The sequence below is a fragment of the Brassica oleracea genome, chromosome C1 (genome assembly GCF_000695525.1).
Source record: "Brassica oleracea var. oleracea cultivar TO1000 chromosome C1, BOL, whole genome shotgun sequence".
Taxonomy (NCBI): Eukaryota; Viridiplantae; Streptophyta; class Magnoliopsida; order Brassicales; family Brassicaceae; genus Brassica; species Brassica oleracea.
Genome location: NC_027748.1, coordinates 15984039 through 16005258, shown reverse-complemented (window position 1 = coordinate 16005258; position 21220 = coordinate 15984039). Strand labels below are relative to the sequence as shown.

At 35.2% G+C, this 21220-nt stretch overlaps 3 protein-coding genes and 1 long non-coding RNA gene across 13 annotated transcripts; 3 read left to right on the top strand and 1 right to left on the bottom strand.

Moving 5' to 3' along the window:
• The first annotated feature begins 3824 nt into the window (after nt 1–3824).
• LOC106297217 lies at nt 3825–6152 on the top strand. 10 transcript variants are annotated; one of them, XR_001261438.1, is made up of 9 exons: nt 3825–4100; nt 4192–4312; nt 4412–4454; nt 4557–4624; nt 4731–4850; nt 4964–5176; nt 5342–5420; nt 5498–5569; nt 5667–6152. It is a non-coding gene; the product is annotated as an uncharacterized LOC106297217 (long non-coding RNA). The 10 variants fall into 10 exon arrangements; XR_001261436.1 differs by having other exon boundaries at nt 5488–5569; XR_001261437.1 differs by having other exon boundaries at nt 4964–5420; nt 5488–5569; nt 5667–5750; nt 5863–6152.
• A 926-nt stretch (nt 6153–7078) lies between these two features.
• LOC106342638 (transcription factor bHLH147-like) lies at nt 7079–8077 on the top strand. Its single transcript, XM_013781638.1, has one exon. It carries the CDS (start codon nt 7250–7252, stop codon nt 7934–7936), a length of 687 nt encoding a protein of 228 aa, XP_013637092.1. The 5' UTR covers nt 7079–7249; the 3' UTR covers nt 7937–8077.
• Nucleotides 8078–9521: 1444 nt separating this feature from the next.
• LOC106298074 lies at nt 9522–14707 on the bottom strand. Its single transcript, XM_013734193.1, has 16 exons — nt 14375–14707; nt 13940–14134; nt 13597–13671; nt 13273–13440; nt 12867–13030; nt 12206–12424; nt 12002–12128; nt 11598–11786; nt 11373–11459; nt 11129–11286; nt 10878–10997; nt 10561–10786; nt 10415–10474; nt 10164–10337; nt 9962–10071; nt 9522–9872 (listed from the first exon to the last, which is right to left on the bottom strand). Exons 1-16 carry the CDS (start codon nt 14588–14590, stop codon nt 9698–9700), a joined length of 2463 nt encoding a protein of 820 aa, XP_013589647.1. The 5' UTR covers nt 14591–14707; the 3' UTR covers nt 9522–9697.
• A 189-nt stretch (nt 14708–14896) lies between these two features.
• On the top strand, nt 14897–17119 carry LOC106311642 (cysteine proteinase RD19a-like). Its single transcript, XM_013748885.1, has 4 exons — nt 14897–15377; nt 15787–15906; nt 16300–16546; nt 16629–17119. Exons 1-4 carry the CDS (start codon nt 14919–14921, stop codon nt 16907–16909), a joined length of 1107 nt encoding a protein of 368 aa, XP_013604339.1. The 5' UTR covers nt 14897–14918; the 3' UTR covers nt 16910–17119.
• Nucleotides 17120–21220: the final 4101 nt, after the last annotated feature.

The following is a 21220-nucleotide window of genomic DNA, read 5'->3' as shown; positions in this document are numbered from 1 at the left end:
TATTTGAAAAGGCCCTTCTACTATGAAAAAGAACCACCCCTCTGTCATTTCTAACCACCCAAGCTGTTCCCAAATTACCTGAAGACTTACTCCAATCAAAGGCTATGTAACACATTAGCCAGCCTGGTGGAGGAGGATACCATTTCTTTTGCTTTGTAACCCTTACCTCCTCGCCTTACGAGGTGACAATCTTTCCTCTCCTTGACCAGAGCTCTTTCTCTTCTTACTACCCAACTCCTGCTTCCCTTCTCTTATATCCAGAGATGTTTTGGAGGCCTTCTCCTTAGCGTAGGATGTTTCTTGATAATCCCGGAAGAACTAGTCCCATAGGAACCAGTACTGTAAACCGTAGAATTAACAGGAAAGGAACCTACACAGCTCGCATCACTAGGATTACATTCATTGCAACCGGCATACTGAAGACTTTTCTTGAGGCGAAGGCTTTAAAGGCTCCTGCCATTAACTTTTCAGGTTTGTCTTTAAGATTGCCCATCTTTTCTGCCTCTTCTTTATCTCCATAATCAAAAACTCGTCCTTTGCCCTTATCCAGATCATAGGATAGAACAGGAACCGGTTCAATCAACAGTTTTCTGAACACGATCCACTTTCACCAATCTATCTTCTCCCACCTCAGCCAAAAGGTATCTTCTTTAACAATTTTTGGCCTTCCTGTGAGTGGATCAATCCCTACTTGCGACTCATTCAGCACACCAAATAAAGGATCATCTTTAGCCAAGACTGGCTTTCTTTGGTGCAGTACTTGTTGCCTTGTCTCTCTTCTTAAAGCCGCTTCTTCATGCCTCTGTCTAATCTTCAAAGGACAAATCTGTTGCTCATGATTTAATCGCTGACAAGTGAAACACCGTTTTTGCACCTGCTCATAGTGAAAACGAATAGTAGTAGTCCTTCCTCCACCAAAAGTACCTGAACTCTCACAGAGTCTTGAGTAATTGGTTTTGAAGGATCAAAAGCAAACCACTTTCGTCTTCCCAAACCAGATCCCCCAACGCTGTTAAAGCCTCCCTCGTGGAATCTGGCCAATCTGAACCCATATAGGAACGTACTCGTTATAAGTCTAGATTCCCTTATCCAAAAGATCATGCTCTGACTGGAAAATGAATTGAAATCTCTCTTTCGACAGAGCTATACCTCTAACTCTTCCCTCCTTTTGCCATTTTCTAGGCATCGTTAGAATGAGCCCAGACATTTTCTGACACTCTGGATTCAACGCTCTTCCCATGATACTTAAAACGTTATCTTCTGCAGAACTGAATCCTGGGAGATCCGCCATAACAAAAGGAGCTTCTTCCTCAAGAGAAAGAGTCATCAAAGCTCTATCCAAGAAATTTTATCCTCTCCACCAACTCAGACTTCAAAGCGGAAGAACAAAGAGGAAGAAACACTAAAATTTCTCGAGATAAGAGTAAGGAAAGGAAAAAACTCAGATATTTTTCCGAAAGATGTTAAAACCACCGCACACTCTAACAAGATAAGATTATCTGGCCCCCACTTCAAGAAATAACTTAAGGGACACTTGAGAGCATTTTCTCGCTCCTCTCACTAAGTGATCTGTTTTTTTGGCTATATATGAACAAATTTCCGTTTACCACAATCTTGAACAACAAAATAACGGTTAATTCGTAGCTAAAGATAATTCATCTCTCATGCTTATTGTTTAAGCAAACATGGTGCTATAGTTATTTAAATCTTGTGTAGTTTAGGTTACTGAGTGTACCCGTCTGCATATACGTTGCACATGGTACTAAATGATGGGTTTCACCCCTCTAGGATGAACCTCTAGGTTCACCAACCAATAGGATTGTGTTATTTTATATTTGATATTTTATAAAAAAGAAAATAAAATATTATCAAATTATATTATGTTTTTAAAATTAAAAGGTAAAAATAAATAAATAAAAAAATAGTAGTAATTAAAAAAAATATTTTTAACGTCGTCAGCAAAACATTAAACCCTAAATCTTAATCCGTAAACCCTAAATCCTAAACCCTAAACTTTTGGGTAAACCCTAAACTCTAGAATAAATCCTAAACTCTAAATCAAAATCACTAAACACTAAAACACTTAAGGGTTTACGGTTTAGGGTGTTAGTGTTTTTTTATTTAGAGTTTAGAATTTATCTAATGGTTTACGGTTTATCCAATGGTTTAGCGTTTACCCAAGGATTTAGGATTTAAGATTTAGGGTTTAGGGATTAGGATTTAGGGTTTAGTGTTTTGGTGACGATGCTAAAAATATTGTTTTTTAATTTTTTTTTCTGTAACCACTATTTTTTTTTACTTTTTTTATTTTAAAAACATAATATAACTTGACAATACTTTGTTTTTTTTGTTAAAAGATATTGAATTTGAAATAATGAAATTCTATTAGATAGGGGATGAACCCAAGAATAATTTGTACTAAATCCAGTTTTCTCTAATCTTCAAAGGAAGGAGTGTATTGGAAAAAAGAAAGAAAAACGAGTGTGTGTATTGGGGTGCATTTAAACCTAAATTGTTTAGCAATCTCGAGTTCGATAACCGGAATGCATTCAAACCCAAATTGTTTAGCAATATGGAGTTCGCTTTTCAGTCAATCAAATGAAATATATTTATGTTCATTTACTCTAAAAAAGTGGAAAATATATTAGTAGTCATTTATCTCAACTTTAATGAAATGGAATCTATACTCCAAATGCCAACGTACGTAACAAAATAATTTTACGAATCAGACATCTAAATGTGTAACGACTTAACTACTTTCAGACAGAAACGAAAGTATAAACATATCTACTGTTTTTAGATCATAATAAAAAAAGAGCCGCTCGTGAAAATAAATTTACATTCAGCAGAAAATCATGGATTCATATCTCCTTTTTGAAATAGTTATCTACGGCGTTACAAATTGATCTTTTTTTTTACATCCGGCGTTACACATTGACAACAGCATTGTATTCAATCAATCTACATGACTAAGTCTGGGCAAAATTAACCGGAACCGAAAACCGAAAACCGAACCAAAATTATCCGATCCGAAATCGAAGTAGAAAACATAATAACCCAAACAGTTTCTATCTTAAAATGTTACGGGTATCCGGACCAAACCGGAACCAAATTTATTACCGAATGGGTACTTTTGGGTATCCAAAATATAATACATATTTAAAAATATAACTTATATTTAGATTTTAAATAACTAAAATATTTAAATTATGTTATAAATCCAAAAAATATTTAGTTACATTTGAACTAAATAGTAAATACTAAAATATTCAGATTTTATTAGTTATAATTTTAAAATTAAACAATATTTTATAAACCTTAACATTTTTTTATAAAAAAAATAAATATTTCAAGTATTTTTGGGTAATTCAAATACTTTTTATTTGAATAATTGGATAGATTGGTTACTTTTGGATACTTTTGGATAGATTGAATACAAAAGTAACAAGAACCGAATCGGAACCGATAATTTTTGGGTAGTTACCGGTTCCGACCGAAATTGAACCGATCCGAACCAATTTTTAGGCGGTTCTTGTTTGGTTACATCAAGTCCAAAATCGAAAAATCTGGAACCCGAATTAACCGAAAAAAAACCGAATGCATAGGCTATGAAAATCAATATATCAACAACGCATAACAGGAGTAGAATTTTGATGGAATTCTTTTATTTTTTGTTACTAAAATGTTAGCAGTTGTAATTAGGTTTAGTCGACATTAACTAATGATGATAATCTTACAATACTAAAAGGGAGATATGCTTAAAGGAGAGCATGTCAAAATCAGCCAATCATATGCCATTAACTTACCACGTCAGCTCATTCCTTTTGTTAACACACAATCTTATCGTCTCTTCCTCAAATATTTGTCGGTGACTTTTCCTTTGCACTCTACGGCGTCGAAGATATTGTCTTCGCCGATCGACCTCCCCACTATCAAGATCAATAACTGTACCATTCAACACAATACCCTCTTCAACTTCTTCCCTTTCCCCAACCTAGCTATATATACGGTGAGATTCAAGACCAAAGTTCCTCACATCGTTATCCCCAAAAGCACCAGCGTGATTAAACTCCAAGGCTAAAGCACGACTATGATATCAGGTGGGATGTGCACCTTTTCATTTCATCTTCAGTTCTGATTGCTTCTTAATTAAGTTCCACGATTTGAACCCATCTACTGTTTCTTATGCAGATCAACCATTGGGATGAAGTTGTTGTCACAAACGACCTTCAGATGGATGAGGATGAGGATGAGGATGATAATGAGGAAGATGACCAAGAAGTATATCACCGAAATAGAGCAAATAAAAACGGTATATGTGGTTAAACGACTGCTCTCTGTTTATATTATAAAACTAAAAACACGAAATCTGATTTTGGTGGTTTCACTTTCTTTTATTCTTTTATTGCAGTCATCAGCTGGGATGTTGGGTTAGTGTACGCGGAACCATGAAGGTTTGTTAATATTAGTTTCTGACTTTATATCACAAAATTTACATTTTATTTTCCTTGACACAGAGAGATTAAGAATTCAAGGTTAACATCAATGATTTATAGTTGCGACTTGACTGAAGAAGACTGGACTATGCATGACTTCTTGGCCTAATCATCCTACTATGATCTAGGTGAGATGCTCAGAGGTGTCAACTGTTTCATTTTGTTATAAGTGTGGTGTGTATACACTACTCTCAAACGTATCTGATTATTTTTCATGTTTGCTCATTCCAAAAGATATTCCTTGGAAACAACAGTGTTTGCGATGTAGAAAACCTTGAGCTTCCTAGGCTGGTTTATCTTCTTGTGAGACCTGGATTTGACTATCATAAGAAGGCTGGCGCCATGAAGTCGTTGGTAAATAATTATGCTTAATCCTTGATTGTATATTTTAAACTGAAATATAATGGTCTCTCGCAAACTTATTGATTCTTTCGTCTTTTCATGTTGTGCTATATATTCAATTCAAGATACGAGTCTCGGGGTTTCTATCAATTGTGCCTTATCTTTTGAATGTCGACTGTGATCACTACATCTACAATACCAAAATTCTAAGAGAAGAAATGTGTTTCGTGTTGGCTTCTAAGTTGGGAAAGAAGATTTGTTATGATCACTACCCTCAAAGATTCGATGGGATCGGTAGACACGGCAGATACAGTAATGGCAGCGTTGTGTTTTACGATGTAAGTACACAAAACTTCGATCACCAGATTCACCACCTTCCTTATCTTGAGTCATAACCTAAGTCTTAGTAATCTTAATTGCTTCCTTATCTTGAGTCATAACCTATGTTTTAGTAATCTTAATTGCACTCCCACTGCGGCACTGTTTTTTTTTGCTACCATTAGCTTCATTGAAAGCAAAAAAGAACTATAGCATCGGTGTTGGAGCTTCGCACGAGCCACTGAAGTGATTTTTTTTAACGAGGTATTATAAAGACCCAAATATGTTTTTACCGGCCAGCTTACCTTAATTACTAATATACTATTTGAAGCACTTGAAAGTTGAGCCTACAGATCCAAAACAAGGCTTTCTTGATTTTTGTTATCCCCCACGACAAAGAGACATTTCTTACGGTAAGAAATGTACTATATATTATCTCTAGACATTCCTGCAATATTTTTTGAGGAGCTAAAAAATGGGGAACCTGAGTTTAGAAACTCGAACTTACAGCTCGGGCTTGCATCTCTTGAAAAAGTGTTTCTGAACATCGCTAGACGGGCTAAACTAGAAAGTGCAACCGCTGCAAGAACCATGGTCACCCTCGATTTAGAATCTGGCATCTCACTTAAAGGGAAATCTAATAGCAGATATAAATATAAAATGCAACAAAGATGAGGAATTCCACTAAATTATATGATCATTGTAGATATATATATGGATACCAATGGGAGCCAGATTTGGTGGGATCCTTGAAACCAAACGCAGAAAATTCAATTGGAGTAATGGTTAAAGTTTACTGGCAACAAGATGGGTCGGGGTAGATGGCAATAGTCCACATCTTTTTTTTTGGTAGAAATGTTAAATATTATAGTTCACATTTTCACATTGATTTTTGTGATTGTTCAATGTGACAAAAATATCGCAATGTATATGCATGTTACAGACACAAGTTCGTGACTGACTTTTTATGATAGGTTTTGTCTTTCTCAACAGTTATATGAACCTATAGAAGATGTCAAACAATCTAACAAAATAAGTTTAACTCTTTAATTTAGTAGATAAGTAAATAAGCTGCATGATTTTTTTATGTTTTTCGGCCCAACAGTATCATGTTTTGTTGATATATATATACTTTATCTTTCTGTATTTAAATTGATGTTACAAGTTTTTCACATATAATAAATAATTTTTATTGTTTTGGGTTTTGTTTTACTATTTATTTAAATATAAAAAATAATACACATTAATAAAAATCAATATAAAGAAATATGCATCATCATTTTAAAAAATACAAAAGAGTAGTATTTTCCTTCATAGATCTCTAATGATTTTAAGTTTTAGGGACAAAAGCTACTAAAAAGACATTCTAACAAACAAGAGCTTACAAGTAGTTTTAATATTAGTCAGAAAGTTTATAATATTAATAATTTTATTTAATATTTTTGCAACTGACTATTTTCGATCATATTATTTAAAAAAGTATTTTTTTTGTCAGCTGTTCATCTATACATAAATGTTTTTTTTTAATTAAAAACACTACATGTCAACATAATAAAAAGTTCTACTTAAATAGAGAAAGATGGTTTGTGTAATTGTTTCTGGATGCTACATATAAGAGAATTCTAGATTTTGTCTGAATAATGTATTTCTTTGAAAAAAATGCTCAAGTTAAGATGATTTAAACATATAAACGTTAATTAGTTGTTCATAAGAAATTATCATATTTCATTTTAATTTGTCAAATATTACATCGAAACAATTAAATAATATAATATAACACAAAAATAAAATTAATTAATTATAAAAAATTGATTTTTACGTAACATTTAACATATAAAATATATAAAAAATTATAGACAAATAAACCGCGTGTAGCGCGGTAAAACCTCTAGTATTATTTTAAAAGAAATAATGTTGAGTGGAGATCACATGGAGGAGGAAGATAATATAACAAAAACGATTCCTATTTCCTCATTACCTTTCCTTCCTCAGAAAGGATTTTCCTCTTCCTCCACATACGTGTCTCACCTTGCTAATCTCCTTTCTCTGTTTCTGTCTTCAGATACTGTCACCGGAGAAGCAGAGGAATTGACATGGAGTATATTTCTCCACTGACAAATCATCCAACGGCTGGCTCCAGTTATGATCAGTCGCGGCGTAAGCGTAAGAAGAAACCAACGTCACCATCACCGTCGCATTCTTCGTCTCAATCTTCGGTGCAGAAATGGAGATCCGAGAAGCAGCAGCAAATCTACTCGACTAACATCATTCAATCTCTAAGGGAACTACGTATTAGCGCCGCCACCGATGCATCTGGTAAGCTCTCTCCTCGCGGCGGAGGTATAGCCGTACGTGACGCCGCTTACAGGTCTCTGGCGGTTACGGCGAGAGGCAGAACACTGTGGAGCCGAGCTATACTATCTAAAGCCGTTAAAGTGAAGCTCAAGTTTAGGAAACATAACCGGTTAAGAACTTCGAATCCTCCTCCCACGGTGGTTTCGATAACCGGGAATAGCCGGTTAAAGAAAAAGAGAGCAACGGTTTTGAGGTTGAAGGGGAAGGGGTTTACAGCTGTACAGAGGAAAGTGAAATTGCTGAGCCGGTTAATCCCCGGATGCCGGAAACAACCATTACCGGTGGTTTTAGAAGAAACTACTGATTACATTGTTGCGATGGAGATGCAGATTCGTGCTTTGAATGCCATTATCTCCGCCGTTGGCTCCAGCTCGGCTGTGCCGAAGACAGGTAATGATGGCGAAGAGACACACATGCTCGATTAGCTTGGCCCAGCTGTCTTTTTGTATTTTTTTCTGTATTAAAAAAATATTTGTTTATTTGATCATGATTTCTGTCTGCTATTTTAATATTGTGACTTTATATTCAACTCTTCTTCATTTAAATAAATATGTATGTCCATCGTTTTTGGTGAATCTTTGGAAATGTAAGAAAGACAAATGATGTGATTAGAACATCTCTAGCGTAAAACTCATATTTTTTCTTAAAAAACAGTAGACTTCAAACTTACTCTAAAATAAGAGCATTATAGAATAAATATGAATTTATTCTATTATAAAATAAAAAATATAATTGGGTTAAAACATATTTTTTGCTTCAAATTTTATTTTAAAATAAATGATTGTGTTAAGTTGGAGATGCTTTTAGTAACAAAATGAAAAAAAAAAAAAATGGTGTATATGATGGAGAATGTGATTCTTTGGTATTTTTAGCGAGAACTTTTCAGCTGAAAACATATTTACTCTCATTTCCACTAGAACTATACCAATCAGGTGAAAAAATATTTTACTTATTTTACTTATTTTACTCTAATTACCGTACATTCAAATGTAAAATTATTTATTTAATCTTTACAATTTTGGTGGGAAAAAATACTGCGCTGGTTTCCACTTGTTATTTATACTTTTATTACTTAAAAAAAATATTTTATATTAATTTAGAACTAGTGTATTACATAGTTTTGATTATTGCATCTAGCAATTTTAGCTAATTGATCCACTAAGGTCAACCTATTTCTAGGAACATAACAGAAGGAAAAGTGGTAATACTTTTATTACTTTCTTATTCTATGGTTCTAACTGTAAAGTATTTCTACAGTAAAAAAAATTAGGTGAAAAATATTTTATTCCTAGTTACCCTACAAATTTACCAATCAAGTAAAAAAATTATTTATGTCTTTATTCTCTCACATATAAAAAAAAGTAAACATATTTAGTTTAGTTTCTTCTCTTTTCCACTTTTATTTTTCCTTCTTACCTATTTATTATTTTTCCATTTACTCTAAGAATATCCAATCACACTCTACAACTTTTACTCTCATTTTTTCTACTTTTTGTTACTCTAGGTTCAGCTATAATTACCAATCACATCTGTAGAGTAATAAGTGAAATAAGAATAAAAGAAATTAGTGTAAAAAGAGTAAATATAAAATATTTTAATTTATAAAGCGTGTTTTTGGTCCACAAATTTTTTTCTCTAAAAGATTTTATTTTTACTAGTTTTATTAGAATACAGTAATACACTAATAAAAATAATAAACAATAAATTGAGATTAAAATTAATAATTTATATCACAAAAGAATAGGTAAATGATATTAGATCTACTTATTCGTATGAAAATGATTCATCTTTTGAAGTTTAAAATTTATAAACAATGATGGCTAAATTCTTTAATGTTGACGATGATGTTGAAAATACTACTACAATATGTAGTTATGCAAAACCACGTTGAAAATTCTCACAAGTCACAAGTTTTGAAATCATATGGAATAACAAACAACACTAGAAATTTTATGCAATAAGTAAGAGATTAGAGATAAGCACTAATGCCATTTAATAACAAGTAAAATTAAACAACACAAAAGTTATATTTTGATATAATTATAGAGAGTTATATACGCATATAGCTTTATATAACTAGTAATTTATGATATTACTAAAATAATATGTCAACAAACTTCTAGTCACATGAATTCAACAATAAACAACCGTTACAAAATCTATGACCCTCAAAACAAGAACAGAGGTCAACGAGCAGGAGGAGAAGAGAAGAAGATGACAAGGAAGTACACAAGAAAACCTGCAATAAGTATCCCTCCGTACACCAATGTCTGATAAGATTTGACTCCAACTGTGTATTTGTACTCTATCTTACAGCATCTCATGTTCTCCCTTTCTGTTTCTAGTACATGTTCTACGTACCTACAACCAGTGTTTATTTTTTGTTTGCCTGTTAAATTTTATTTTCTCAGAAAAGAAAAATGTATGAAGGAAAGTAAATAGAGACTTACTGCTGTGTAAACATGGTGGTCTGAAGAATCTCTGAGCTGTTGAGATGAGCATCGTATAGTTTATGGTCGTATAGCAAAGAAGAAAGATCCACCAGTTGCTCCTCTACACTCTACCAGAATAAAAGAGTGAACGTAAACAATCCATCAGGTGGAGAACTGAAATCTCAGAGTCACAAAAGGTGGTTTTCTTTTTCTAACTTACGTCTAGATATTTCTCTAATCTTTCGACTAGCTCGTGTGGGAAAGGCTCGGGCAATGTGGTCGTCTTTTTGTAGAACTTCTCCACCCACAGCTCCGTTCTTGTTTTGTTCTTTTTGTCTTTCACTGGCTCTCCTAATGGAGTCTTGAGGTATTCAGATGCAAAGTTTTGTACTGCCTGTTCACATGATAACAACCACCAGTATGAACTCTCTGCAGGAGAAACGTATTTTCACTAGTTGCAGTTAAACATACCTCTGATGTTTCACGGATTTTGCGTAGAGCAGAATCAACCCGCGCATAGATAGTATTCCTCTGCGAATTGAAGAAACCATATCTCACGTGAGATTCAGAAGAGTTGTCAACATTATATTAAGCATGATAATGATTGTTGGACTCACCAGTGCAACATCTTGAAGCATTTGACTCATCTGAGAGACGTTTGAGAACGGTCCAAACGGGTGACAACCGGCTGCCCAAAGCCAATTGGTGACGGGTCTTTCATGCGCGTGAGAGGTCTTTTCATACGGTGCACTTACACCGCCTAAAGCAGAAGCTATACCCGCAAGTATATGCCGCTGCACTTGTGATGGAATGGCGTGCTGTCTCTCTGTTTCAGACACATAACTGCAAATGCCAGAAATCAAAACCGATATAATGACCAGAGTAGCAAGTTTATCATTGTTTTCTAGCTCTATTCTTGTTACGTTTTGCTCACCTCAAAGGTATTTTCTCATTTAGATGCTGAAGCACAATGACCACATCACTGCTCGCCCACACGAGACTCTCATCTTCCATCATGAGCATTGGGTCCACATCGGCTAATGAGAGTATAAACCTACATACAGAGTATATATTTATATCAAGTGCTGTTTCGGTTGAAAGTGTAAATTAATCACTTAACATATGAGCCTTGCTTGGACAGTGTACTGAATATACTAAGCAGCTGGTTTGTATAAATCAACTCACACTGGAATTACTCTTGTTCCGTAAGTTCGGTAGAGATCTCCTTTTTTCTTAACGGCCTTCTTTTTCTTCCCCTTTTGATGTTTCGAGCTGTAAGGTGACCAGAGAGGTTTGTGTTTCACGATGGAATCATTTGAACCTTCGGATTCATCTTCCCAGCTCTGAGTACAAAAAATATGGAATATTTTCCATGAGAAAAAAACAAAACTTGTGAAAGAAATTTGAATATGATTTTTTTAAGATTTACCTGGCGCAGAAAGTATTTATTAGAAAGTCCAGGGTCAGATACATCGAGCAAACCAGCAGCTAGAACATCAGTAGACCTTTCCATTTCCTGCAATGGTTAATAAGAATAATGAGACTTCACTGGTTGGAGCAGTAACAGAAGGTTAAAGACCTATTATTTTCCTCTGTTAATACAAGATTTCCTTAGCTTAACCTAACACGGAAACCACCATCTATTGAAACTCACTTCTTTGAGAATAGCACCATCTAGGTATGTTTTGGTATGCACATGGAATCTTCCGTCCGTCTTAGTTTCCTGAAGGGAATGCCCACGCATGGCTTTTGAGACAGCAATAGCTAACTTCTCATGGCGATGTAATGGATGAGCCCCTCCAACGATGACTACTTCTTGCCCATGATGAATCATTTTCTTTACCTGCAAAGACTCTGGACAGTTAGCATGTGAAAACCTATAGTGTCAAATCCTTGTGTACTTTGGAAAATATCATGGGTGCTAACTCTCTGATAGCAGTAAATTTGGTTAACATGTCTTTTTACTAATCACATTGACTCAGGGATCAAACCACCATTTAGGGAAGAAAACAAAAGATCAGAGCGTCACATCACTCATTTAATGCAAGAAACCTTTACCGCGGATTCTATCTCTTCAATATTTATGCTGTAGTTTTGTCCTCTTTCCATGATATTATATCGATTGTGGTTTTGGAGCACAATGATAGGTACCAGCACTCTAGTCGCAAGATCAACTGTTTCAAACCTGGTCGAAATCAAAATGAATCACCTAAGCATTATTTTTATTTATAGAAGTAAGTAATGTCTCGGGTATGATATTACCTGACATCAGGAGCTATGACGTGCTCAATTGTAGTAGCTACTAATGCCGCTAACTGACCAGAAAAAATGTCATGGGTAGACTGATGACCAGCAGGGCTAACTTCTCCTGGAAGCATAATGTTTCGTATCCTTGGCAATGTTCTAGGACTGACACTTCCCTCTTCAGTTTCAATCTTCCCGTATGTACAAGGCCCCGCAGACAAATCTATGACAACATATCTATCCAGGAGAGAAAAATAAGTTAGAAATAAAACTAAATTGAGAGCTTCGTGGAAAATATAGCAGATAAGAATACAAATAGCAATGATACCAATATCATGAATATTAATTTCAGGTAAAAAGGCCGGTTGCTATTACATATATACCAAAGTGAAATGAAGTAATAGTAAGTGCCAATCTTTTTGTATTCCTCTAGAGTTTTTTATGGCCTAGCTATTCTATAATCAACAAAAAGGAAATAATAGTACATATCTTCTTTTTTCATAATATGATGATACCTAGATAGATGCAATGCTTTCATAATAGAGTGGTAATTCTGTTTGATCACATCTAATGGCAGAATCATATCACTCATAGGATACCAAGGAAGAACCCACCGAGTAATTTTATTCATATTTTACTGCCACGAGGGAAGATATAAGAAAGACAAAGATGAGTTTACCTGCCTGATCCGAGCCAAACTTGGGATGCTCCTCCACCATTGTATCTATATCGATAAATATAATCTGCCTCCTGTTTCTCCTTGTCTGCATCACTAAGCACTGGTAGCTTTGCAAACATCAAGCTGTCTAGATCAATATCGGTATTTCGAGGATCCATTCTTACCTGAATAATGATTTAAGAAATAAAGGGGCAGATAAATAACGGAACAGGATTTAATTAGTTACCGAATAAATGCACATGTGAGCAAAAATAAAGATCTTCAAGAACAAAAAGAAATATGAGTGTCAACAATCCAATAAGGCAGTAAATATCTTTCATACAAAAACAAAAGCAGGTAAAGCATTTGGACATTCTGCAAACTATATGCAAGATTCAAGAAGTAAGAAGAGCACTGCAAGCCATACCTTATCAAAATTAACTACGAATATGGCACTTGGTATCGGTTTATCCGCCGTGCCAGCTGATCCAGCTCCCACTTCCATGTCAAATATATAAGAGTAAAGGCGGTTAAAGGCGGACTCAACTTTGGTTGCCTCTACGTCATAGGCAGGTAAGTGTCTTCCAAAATCAGCCTAAATGAAAAAACAAAAAATTCAGCTCAATGTTTATATACATTAAAATGTAGACTTTACATCACAAAAATTACATTTCATCAGCATATTTATATATGTACATATTTGAGTGTGTATGATAGAGATTTAAATTAGAGATGATAAGATCACAGCAACCTCTACTGCAGTCCCAGCAGACACCATGGCTTCTTTCACTGTCTTCTCCAGAGCAATTAGTTCAGGTTGCCCAACCTAAAAACCAGAAAGAAACGATGAATATTTGAAGAGTAAACTAATGGAAACACAGTTAATCTTGCATCAGAATTCAGAAGTCTATAACAATCTGACTCAAGATGCAAAACCCCAAACAGCTCAAGCAATAATAAGATTCCACAACTCGCATAGCTTAGTTTGTTAACAATCCAAAACGACAAATACAATATTTCAATACTGATACAGTAATACAATATTTCAATATTTCAACTCGCATAGCTTAGTTTGAGATGAATAAAACACTCACAGGAAACACATTATAAACCAATCGATGTTCAATGTCAAGTGGCTCTCCCGTCTCTTGGCACGAGGGTCTATGGGTCGAGAAGCTAACTCTTAAGAACTCCTCCAACTTGTGAGGATCCATAGCATATCTGTATCCTCCATCCCCATTCATACCAACAAGGACTATATTCACTTCTAGAGGAACCTGAAATGGTACCTGCAAACGAAAAAAGTAGATGCGAAATTCATTCCCGATGTGTCACCCTTAAATCAGCCAATCTAACATATAAATCCTCAAAGATGCAGATCATTTGAGTGTAAACAAAATTCACAGCCACAAGCACGAACAAAGTTCTGATCACACGTGCGAAGCCACAAGAACGAGAGTGTCATGATGATTCCTTCTTCTAGTTAATCCATATGATGATGATTAGCATACTATAAGGTCGAGATTTACCTCGGCACGGGAGTGAAGCATGCGGCGGACATCCGATCGCACGCTCTCTCGTACGTCGAGGAAGGCGCTGTGATGCCAGTGAGTGTGACCCGGCTCGCGGCGGAAAGGTTGCTGAGCCGACTCAGACCGGGAAACGAGTCCGCTTAAAACAGTGAGAATCACAACGAACAGGAGAGAATAAAACGAAGTCGATCGTAAATCCGATCTCACCTCCATAACTGAAAAAAACAACCGGAGATATTTTCAGTCACACCTCCGATTTGGACTGGAGAGAGTCGATACTAGTCGCCGAGGAGAGAATTTTGAGAATAATTAAGAGTAATTACTAATTTACCCTCAACCTTTTGCTGAAATTACAGTAGATTAAAATATCGTCACAGCTGACGAAGACGAAGATATTAGAAGCAACATGCAACGTGTCACTTGTCATGTCGTCGCTAACAACAATCAATACAGCTAATAATATCACGCCACGTGTTCTTTATCAGTCTATTTAACAAGCTTGTCCCAATGACTCTCCTTCCTTATCTCTTGGAAAAAAAAAATGAATCGTGTGATCTTCTTCTTCCTCGTAGCAGCCTCTTTGCTCGTCGCCATCACCGGCGAGGTAGTAGAAGACAGTTTCGATAACCCGATCATCAGGCAAGTCGTCCCGGAAGAAAACGATGAACAGCTACTCAACGCGGAGCACCATTTCTCTCTCTTCAAGTCCAAGTACGACAAGACTTACGCGACTCAGGCGGAGCACGATCACCGCTTCCGTGTCTTCAAGGCTAATCTACGGAGAGCTAGGCGTCACCAGCTGCTCGATCCGTCGGCCGTCCACGGCGTGACGCAATTCTCAGATCTTACTCCGAAGGAGTTCCGCCGCAAGTACCTAGGGCTGAAACGGAAGTTTCGTCTTCCCAGCGACGCTCAGAAGGCGCCGATCCTTCCGACTAGCGATCTCCCGACGGATTTCGATTGGCGTGACCAAGGAGCCGTAACTCCTGTTAAAAACCAGGTAGGTGAAAAGATCTCTGTTAGCTCAAATACTAAACCGAACTAGACCAAGTTTTAAGTTTAGTTTTGTTTTATGCACACATGGTTCTATGCACACTAAAACAATTAATTTTATATATTTCATATATAAAAACCCAATTATCTATACACCTACATAGAAAAATAAATTTTTAAATAAAATTAATAAATTTTGTAGCAAAAAAATGTCACTTTCCTAAAGAAATTTTCTCTATGAAGTTTAATATGAAACAGAGCGTGTATGTACAATTGAACCGATATCAAACCGATTCCACCTAACACAAATTTCAACTGCTAATACAATAACTGCCATAAATAGACAGTTAGCTTTCCACTTTTGTGAGTTTCGATCATCATCAAGTATTGAATTGTGTGTTTTTGATTTGGAAAAGGGTTCTTGCGGATCATGCTGGTCGTTTAGCGCGACAGGAGCTCTTGAAGGAGCACACTTTCTGGCGACTAAAGAGCTTGTTAGCCTCAGTGAGCAGCAGCTCGTGGATTGCGACCATGAGGTTTGTTTTCGGGATGGAATTTCCGGATCAACCCTCCTAGATCATATTCGGGTTTTATACATTTTCGGTTTGGTTAGCTCCGGTTTGATTAGATTTTGTAGCTCTGTCTAAAATTTATTTTGGATCCGAACTCATTTCGGATTCAGTTAATGCTACATGTTTTATAGATTGAATCAAAATGAATATGAAATTGATTATTTGAATATTTTATTTAGTTCGGTTTTTATTTGGGGTTTTCGGATATTGGTTCTGTTACAAATTCTCAAACCTAATTCTTTGTTTGGTTCTTCGGATTGCTTCAAGATTGTGATCCTCACTGACATATCCTTTTTAATGTGTTTGGTAAAGTGGTTGTAACTAATTTTGTAATTGAAAATCTTCCTTTTACTGCAGTGCGATCCAGAAGAAGCCAACTCTTGTGACTCTGGTTGCGGTGGAGGACTAATGAACAACGCTTTTGAGTACACTCTCAAAGCTGGCGGCCTTATGAAAGAATCAGACTATCCTTATACAGGACACGACAATTCCGGCTGCAAGTTCGACAAGAGCATGATCGCTGCCAGAGTGTCTAATTTCAGCGTTGTCTCTGCTGATGAAGACCAAATCGCTGCAAATCTAGTCCACCACGGTCCTCTTGCTAGTAAGTTCTTTAACCAAAATGCTTTTCCTTTTTGCAAATTCAAGAATCAGATAATTAATGCATTCTCTGTTTTGCTCGACAGTTGCTATCAATGCAATGTGGATGCAAACTTACATAGGAGGAGTCTCGTGCCCGTATATATGTTCTAAGAGCCAAGACCATGGAGTGCTCTTGGTTGGGTTTGGTTCATCGGGTTATGCACCAATCCGTCTCAAGGAGAAGCCTTACTGGATCATAAAGAACTCGTGGGGATCGACGTGGGGCGAGGATGGTTACTACAAAATCTGCAGGGGACGTCATAACATTTGTGGTATGGACACAATGGTATCTACAGTTGCTGCTGTTCATACCTCAACTCGGTAGAATTATTAGGACGCTACTGAGTTTTACCTGTCCTTGTATATATATATATATATATATATATATGTATCTGAATAACCTCTATGGACTGTTATTGTTAGCGTTATTGTCTCTTTGTTTCAGTTTTTATGTAAAATAGCCTTGGGGTATGATATTTGTAGCATCGAATGCTGAAGAAAAGATGATATGATTAAGTTTTATATTATGTTTGAAGTTCGTGAGCCATACAGAAGACAAATGAGAAAACCACCAAAATAATCTCGAACTTTCAAAAAAATGCCAAAAAAACTTCAAACTTGTATTTAAGCAATTTAAACTATCAACTTTTTAAATTTGGTCATTTTAATCTTACATTTATGTTGACTCAGCCATTTAAACTCAAATAAAGTCAACAGTTAACTTTTCATTAACATCCGTTTAATTCAATATGATGCCGTTTTGAAAAACACTCATCTTCATCAAAAACCCCCAAATCGAGAATATCTCCAGAAGCAAAAGAAAACCTAAATTCCTAATAACATTATTCACCTTAATTGAAGAAGAAAAGAATACATCAAACTCATGTTTTGGACACACTAATAAGTTCAAGACTCCATATTAAAGACTGGAGAGATACAGTGAGAGGGAATCAGACAGTGTTGCTGGTACATCAAAAGTTAAGATTCTTTAGAAGTTACTTGTGTCTTTCCAAAACGTGATTAACATATACAATGATCATGAGTAACGAAGAGTGTTCTGCAACAATTTTAATCGTTGAGGAGTTTAAGAAGATAGAGCATTCACTTCAAGGAGATCTTTCTAGTGGAGAAAAAGAGGAAGAAACATTAAGGATCTCTGTTTTTCTCAGAGAAAGAGGATCACAAGCAAATGGTTAACACTTAACAGCAAGCTGGATGTGTGTATTCTATGAACCAAGGAAGCACCAAACAGTAACAGAAGCTCATGTACAAGAATGTGTGAAGAACCAGAAGAAGAAGAAAATGCCAAAGTCTTAGAGGTTTAAGTTCAGAGGTTTGATCACAAGAAGCAGCAAAACAGGGGACAAAAACTTACTATGAGGTGGAGATTTCTCTGAGAAAGTACTACTATGTTGATGCAAACTTTCTAGCAAACTTTCTCTGAGATTCACTTTGACATCGAGGTCAAGGTTTTTTTAAAGGGGAGTATTTGATACAGGTAAAGCTATTGGACACGTCATGTATGAGAGAGTAACAACTTGTTGCATATAAAAACAGAGTACACTTCATTTTGGGAACACCAAGAATAGTTCAGTCAAAAAAAAAAAAGAATAGTTAGAAACGTTTGCTAGTTCATCTCTTTCTCTCTCTAATTTTCCAGGAAAGCTTTGTTCTCATTGTTGTTTTAGAATCTCTTCTTCAATTAAGATGAGAATCTGTATTTCATGAACATTCATTCTTGAGTCTATCAACATACAGATGAACCCTATCACATCACCGATCCAAAAGTGAGACGAACACGACCAACTCGCTTGGTCTTAGCCATCCTTACCAATTGTTGGCTAAGCATCGTTGTCAACTCCATAAGCTTTACTAATTTAGAGTTTTAGGGATCAAGAAGCTTTACTTCTAATTCTGTTTCGTGTAAGTTCAATGACATAGATTAACACTTAACAGAACGTTTAATGTTTAACGGCTGACTTTCGTCGAGTTTAAATGGGCAGAGTCAACATAAATGTAAGATTAAAATGGCCAAATTTGAAAAGTTGACAATTAAAATTGCTTATATAGGAATTTGAAGTTTTTTTGGCATTTTTTTGAAAGTTCGGGGTTATTTTGGTGGTTTTCTCGAAGACAAATACATACATTCTTCTTGGTTAAATCTTTGTCAATACAAGGACTTATGATTCCAAAAATAACAACGATCAAACTGCTTAGTTGCATAGTTAAACCTACCTAAACAAGGTCCGGTTTTGTTTAATCTTGTACAAACACTTTTTCGTACCACTGTACCATTTATCAGTATCACTAGCACTATCTCGGTGGTGTTTATATATGTCTAACAAATACCTTCCATTTGACAATACAAAAGTACAGAGAAAACAGTCTAAACGGCCACGACTCACCCAGTTGCAAACCCCGGTTACTAAAATCAACGTCTTTTGATTTACAATGATACATCAACGTTAGTGTACTACCTAGATCGTTGATGATTTCTGAAGTTATTTTTTTTCCGAAAAGAAAAAGATATTATGTGTATGATGGACTCGTTTTTGAACTGGAATGTTGTGTTTTAGGTCGGCAAGTGATTAAGTTTTAGTAATGAAGACAACGATATGAATAGTGATAGGCGCTGTTTTGGAATATCCATTTTCTTGGTTAAGACGACGTTGTTTGTAATTGATGAATGAGTTTCAGATATATATAAAGTAATACGACGTTAATCATGGTAACATTTAGATTGAATCATGCATTTCAATTATGAGATAAGGTGATATGATATCTATATACTAATCATGCATTTCAAAGCCTTACTCAGAGGAGAGGAGTGAAGAGAATGAAGACGACGGTGGATTGGCCCCAAAAAGGGAACGGTAGGTACAACTAGTCCATGAACAGTCAGTGTAAAAACTGGATAGTCATTGGGTCTTCTTAAAAAGATCTACTAAAGGAAGCTCACTGTGGATTCTTAATTTGAAGTATCTTTAGAGCATGATTAATGAAGATTTTTGGGGTGAGGTTCTTAGTGGAATATAAGAAACTATCTCTTAACTTTTAACTAAAAAGGTAAGAACGGACTCTTAAATAAGAATCGCACCCTAAAAACTCTCTATTATTCATGCTCTCGGAGACTCGAAGCTCACTTTGGATCATTTGAACAATTGTAGAGACTGAAAGAGTTACGGTACAAATTTAAAATTTCACATGATTTTATAGTACAGTTTCTAGTTTCTACTGACCTTATGATGTATTATGGCTCTGTTTGATCATCACTCTGTTACCATGTTGAACAAAGCCGCTCTTTTTTCATAGACAAACAATTAAATTTGTACCAAGCAGATATATACTTTTAAGATTATTTTACAAGAGGATGCATAAACTGAGTTTCAAGCACATGTACAGTATTCACATTCTTAATATTTGATGAAACATCCGGAAAATAGATTTTTCGTGAAATTCAGAATGTGTTGGTTGCTTTTGATTTAAATATTGATTATGTAAAAGAAAATGAATATGATAATGGATCCAATATAAAAGAAAAATATAGATAAGTACAAAAAAGATTGTTTGATGTTTACCGACGTGCATTTTATATGCGGTGTGGTTGTCATATCTTCTATCTTGCAATTTGTATTATGGCAAGCACTTTTCTAAAAGTCACTTCCAAAAAAGTAATTTCACATCTGATGTTAATCCAACTACCTCTTGTTGTCTATGGGTAATTTGGTACAAACTTTTATTTGCTCTTAACACATTAAACAATCAGAAGTGAAGAGATACATGTTTCGACAAAATTAGATGTTAAACAATTTGTAGAAGCCATGGAGATTGAAGAAGCATTCCCGACGAAATCAGCATGAAAATCTTTTAATTTTGAACTAACAGTTCGAAGAGATGCTTTGCCACAACATTACAAAAGACCGTTGAAGGTTTAAACTTTCTCAAAACAATGGAAGAGTTTTGTCCAAATTTCATGGATTATATATCAATAGCTTAGCTTTTCCAAGTTAAAGTTGATAAAAATCTTATATGCGGTCAATCGTATTACAAAAAGGGTTGAATAGATTAGCAATTATATCTACAGAAGGAAAATTAGTTAGGAATCTAGATTATAAAAATTTGGCGAAAAAAGTTTATTGAAAAAAGGAAAAGAAATTATGTTAGTTTTTCAGATTATCGTATGTTTTTGTATGTTGTTTCAAATATACATTACATTCTTTTATAAAAAATTGCTGAAGACCCCAATTTATAGCTGCTTCAAGCCTCTGTAGACCTTCGCGTAGCACTGTATCTACGTCCAGAGATACCGACGATGACTCCAATAATCCCCTATATATTAATTGAGAAGCATTTGAAAAATTAGAACCTTAATTTTGTATTAATTAAAAAAACCTCAAATCCTAGGTGGCACTCTAAATGCTTTCTAAATTTCATTTCAAAAAATTCTAGAGCATCTAATATAAAGTATAGTTTAATCTAATGGTGTCACATTATTTCATAATTATATAACACTAGAGAACATTATATTAACCTAAAATATAGGAAGTGTGTATTCTTTCCTTAAATAAAAACTACGGAATTACCTAATATGATTTACATATATATGGCAATTAATGATTATGAATAATAAAGATTT

Excerpts from the sequence above, each read along its gene's own strand:
- LOC106342638 (XM_013781638.1), top strand. The coding sequence starts at position 7,250 with ATGGAGTATATTTCTCCACTGACAAATCATCCAACGGCTGGCTCCAGT.
- LOC106298074 (XM_013734193.1), bottom strand. The coding sequence starts at position 14,590 with ATGGAGGTGAGATCGGATTTACGATCGACTTCGTTTTATTCTCTCCTG. Across the intron at positions 14,135-14,374 it reads TGCTTCACTCCCGTGCCGAG|GTACCATTTCAGGTTCCTCT; the intron begins GTAAATCTCGAC and ends TTTCGTTTGCAG. Across the intron at positions 13,672-13,939 it reads TGGTTTATAATGTGTTTCCT|GTTGGGCAACCTGAACTAAT; the intron begins GTGAGTGTTTTA and ends TCTGGTTTTTAG.
- LOC106311642 (XM_013748885.1), top strand. The coding sequence starts at position 14,919 with ATGAATCGTGTGATCTTCTTCTTCCTCGTAGCAGCCTCTTTGCTCGTC. Across the intron at positions 15,378-15,786 it reads TAACTCCTGTTAAAAACCAG|GGTTCTTGCGGATCATGCTG; the intron begins GTAGGTGAAAAG and ends GATTTGGAAAAG. Across the intron at positions 15,907-16,299 it reads TCGTGGATTGCGACCATGAG|TGCGATCCAGAAGAAGCCAA; the intron begins GTTTGTTTTCGG and ends CTTTTACTGCAG.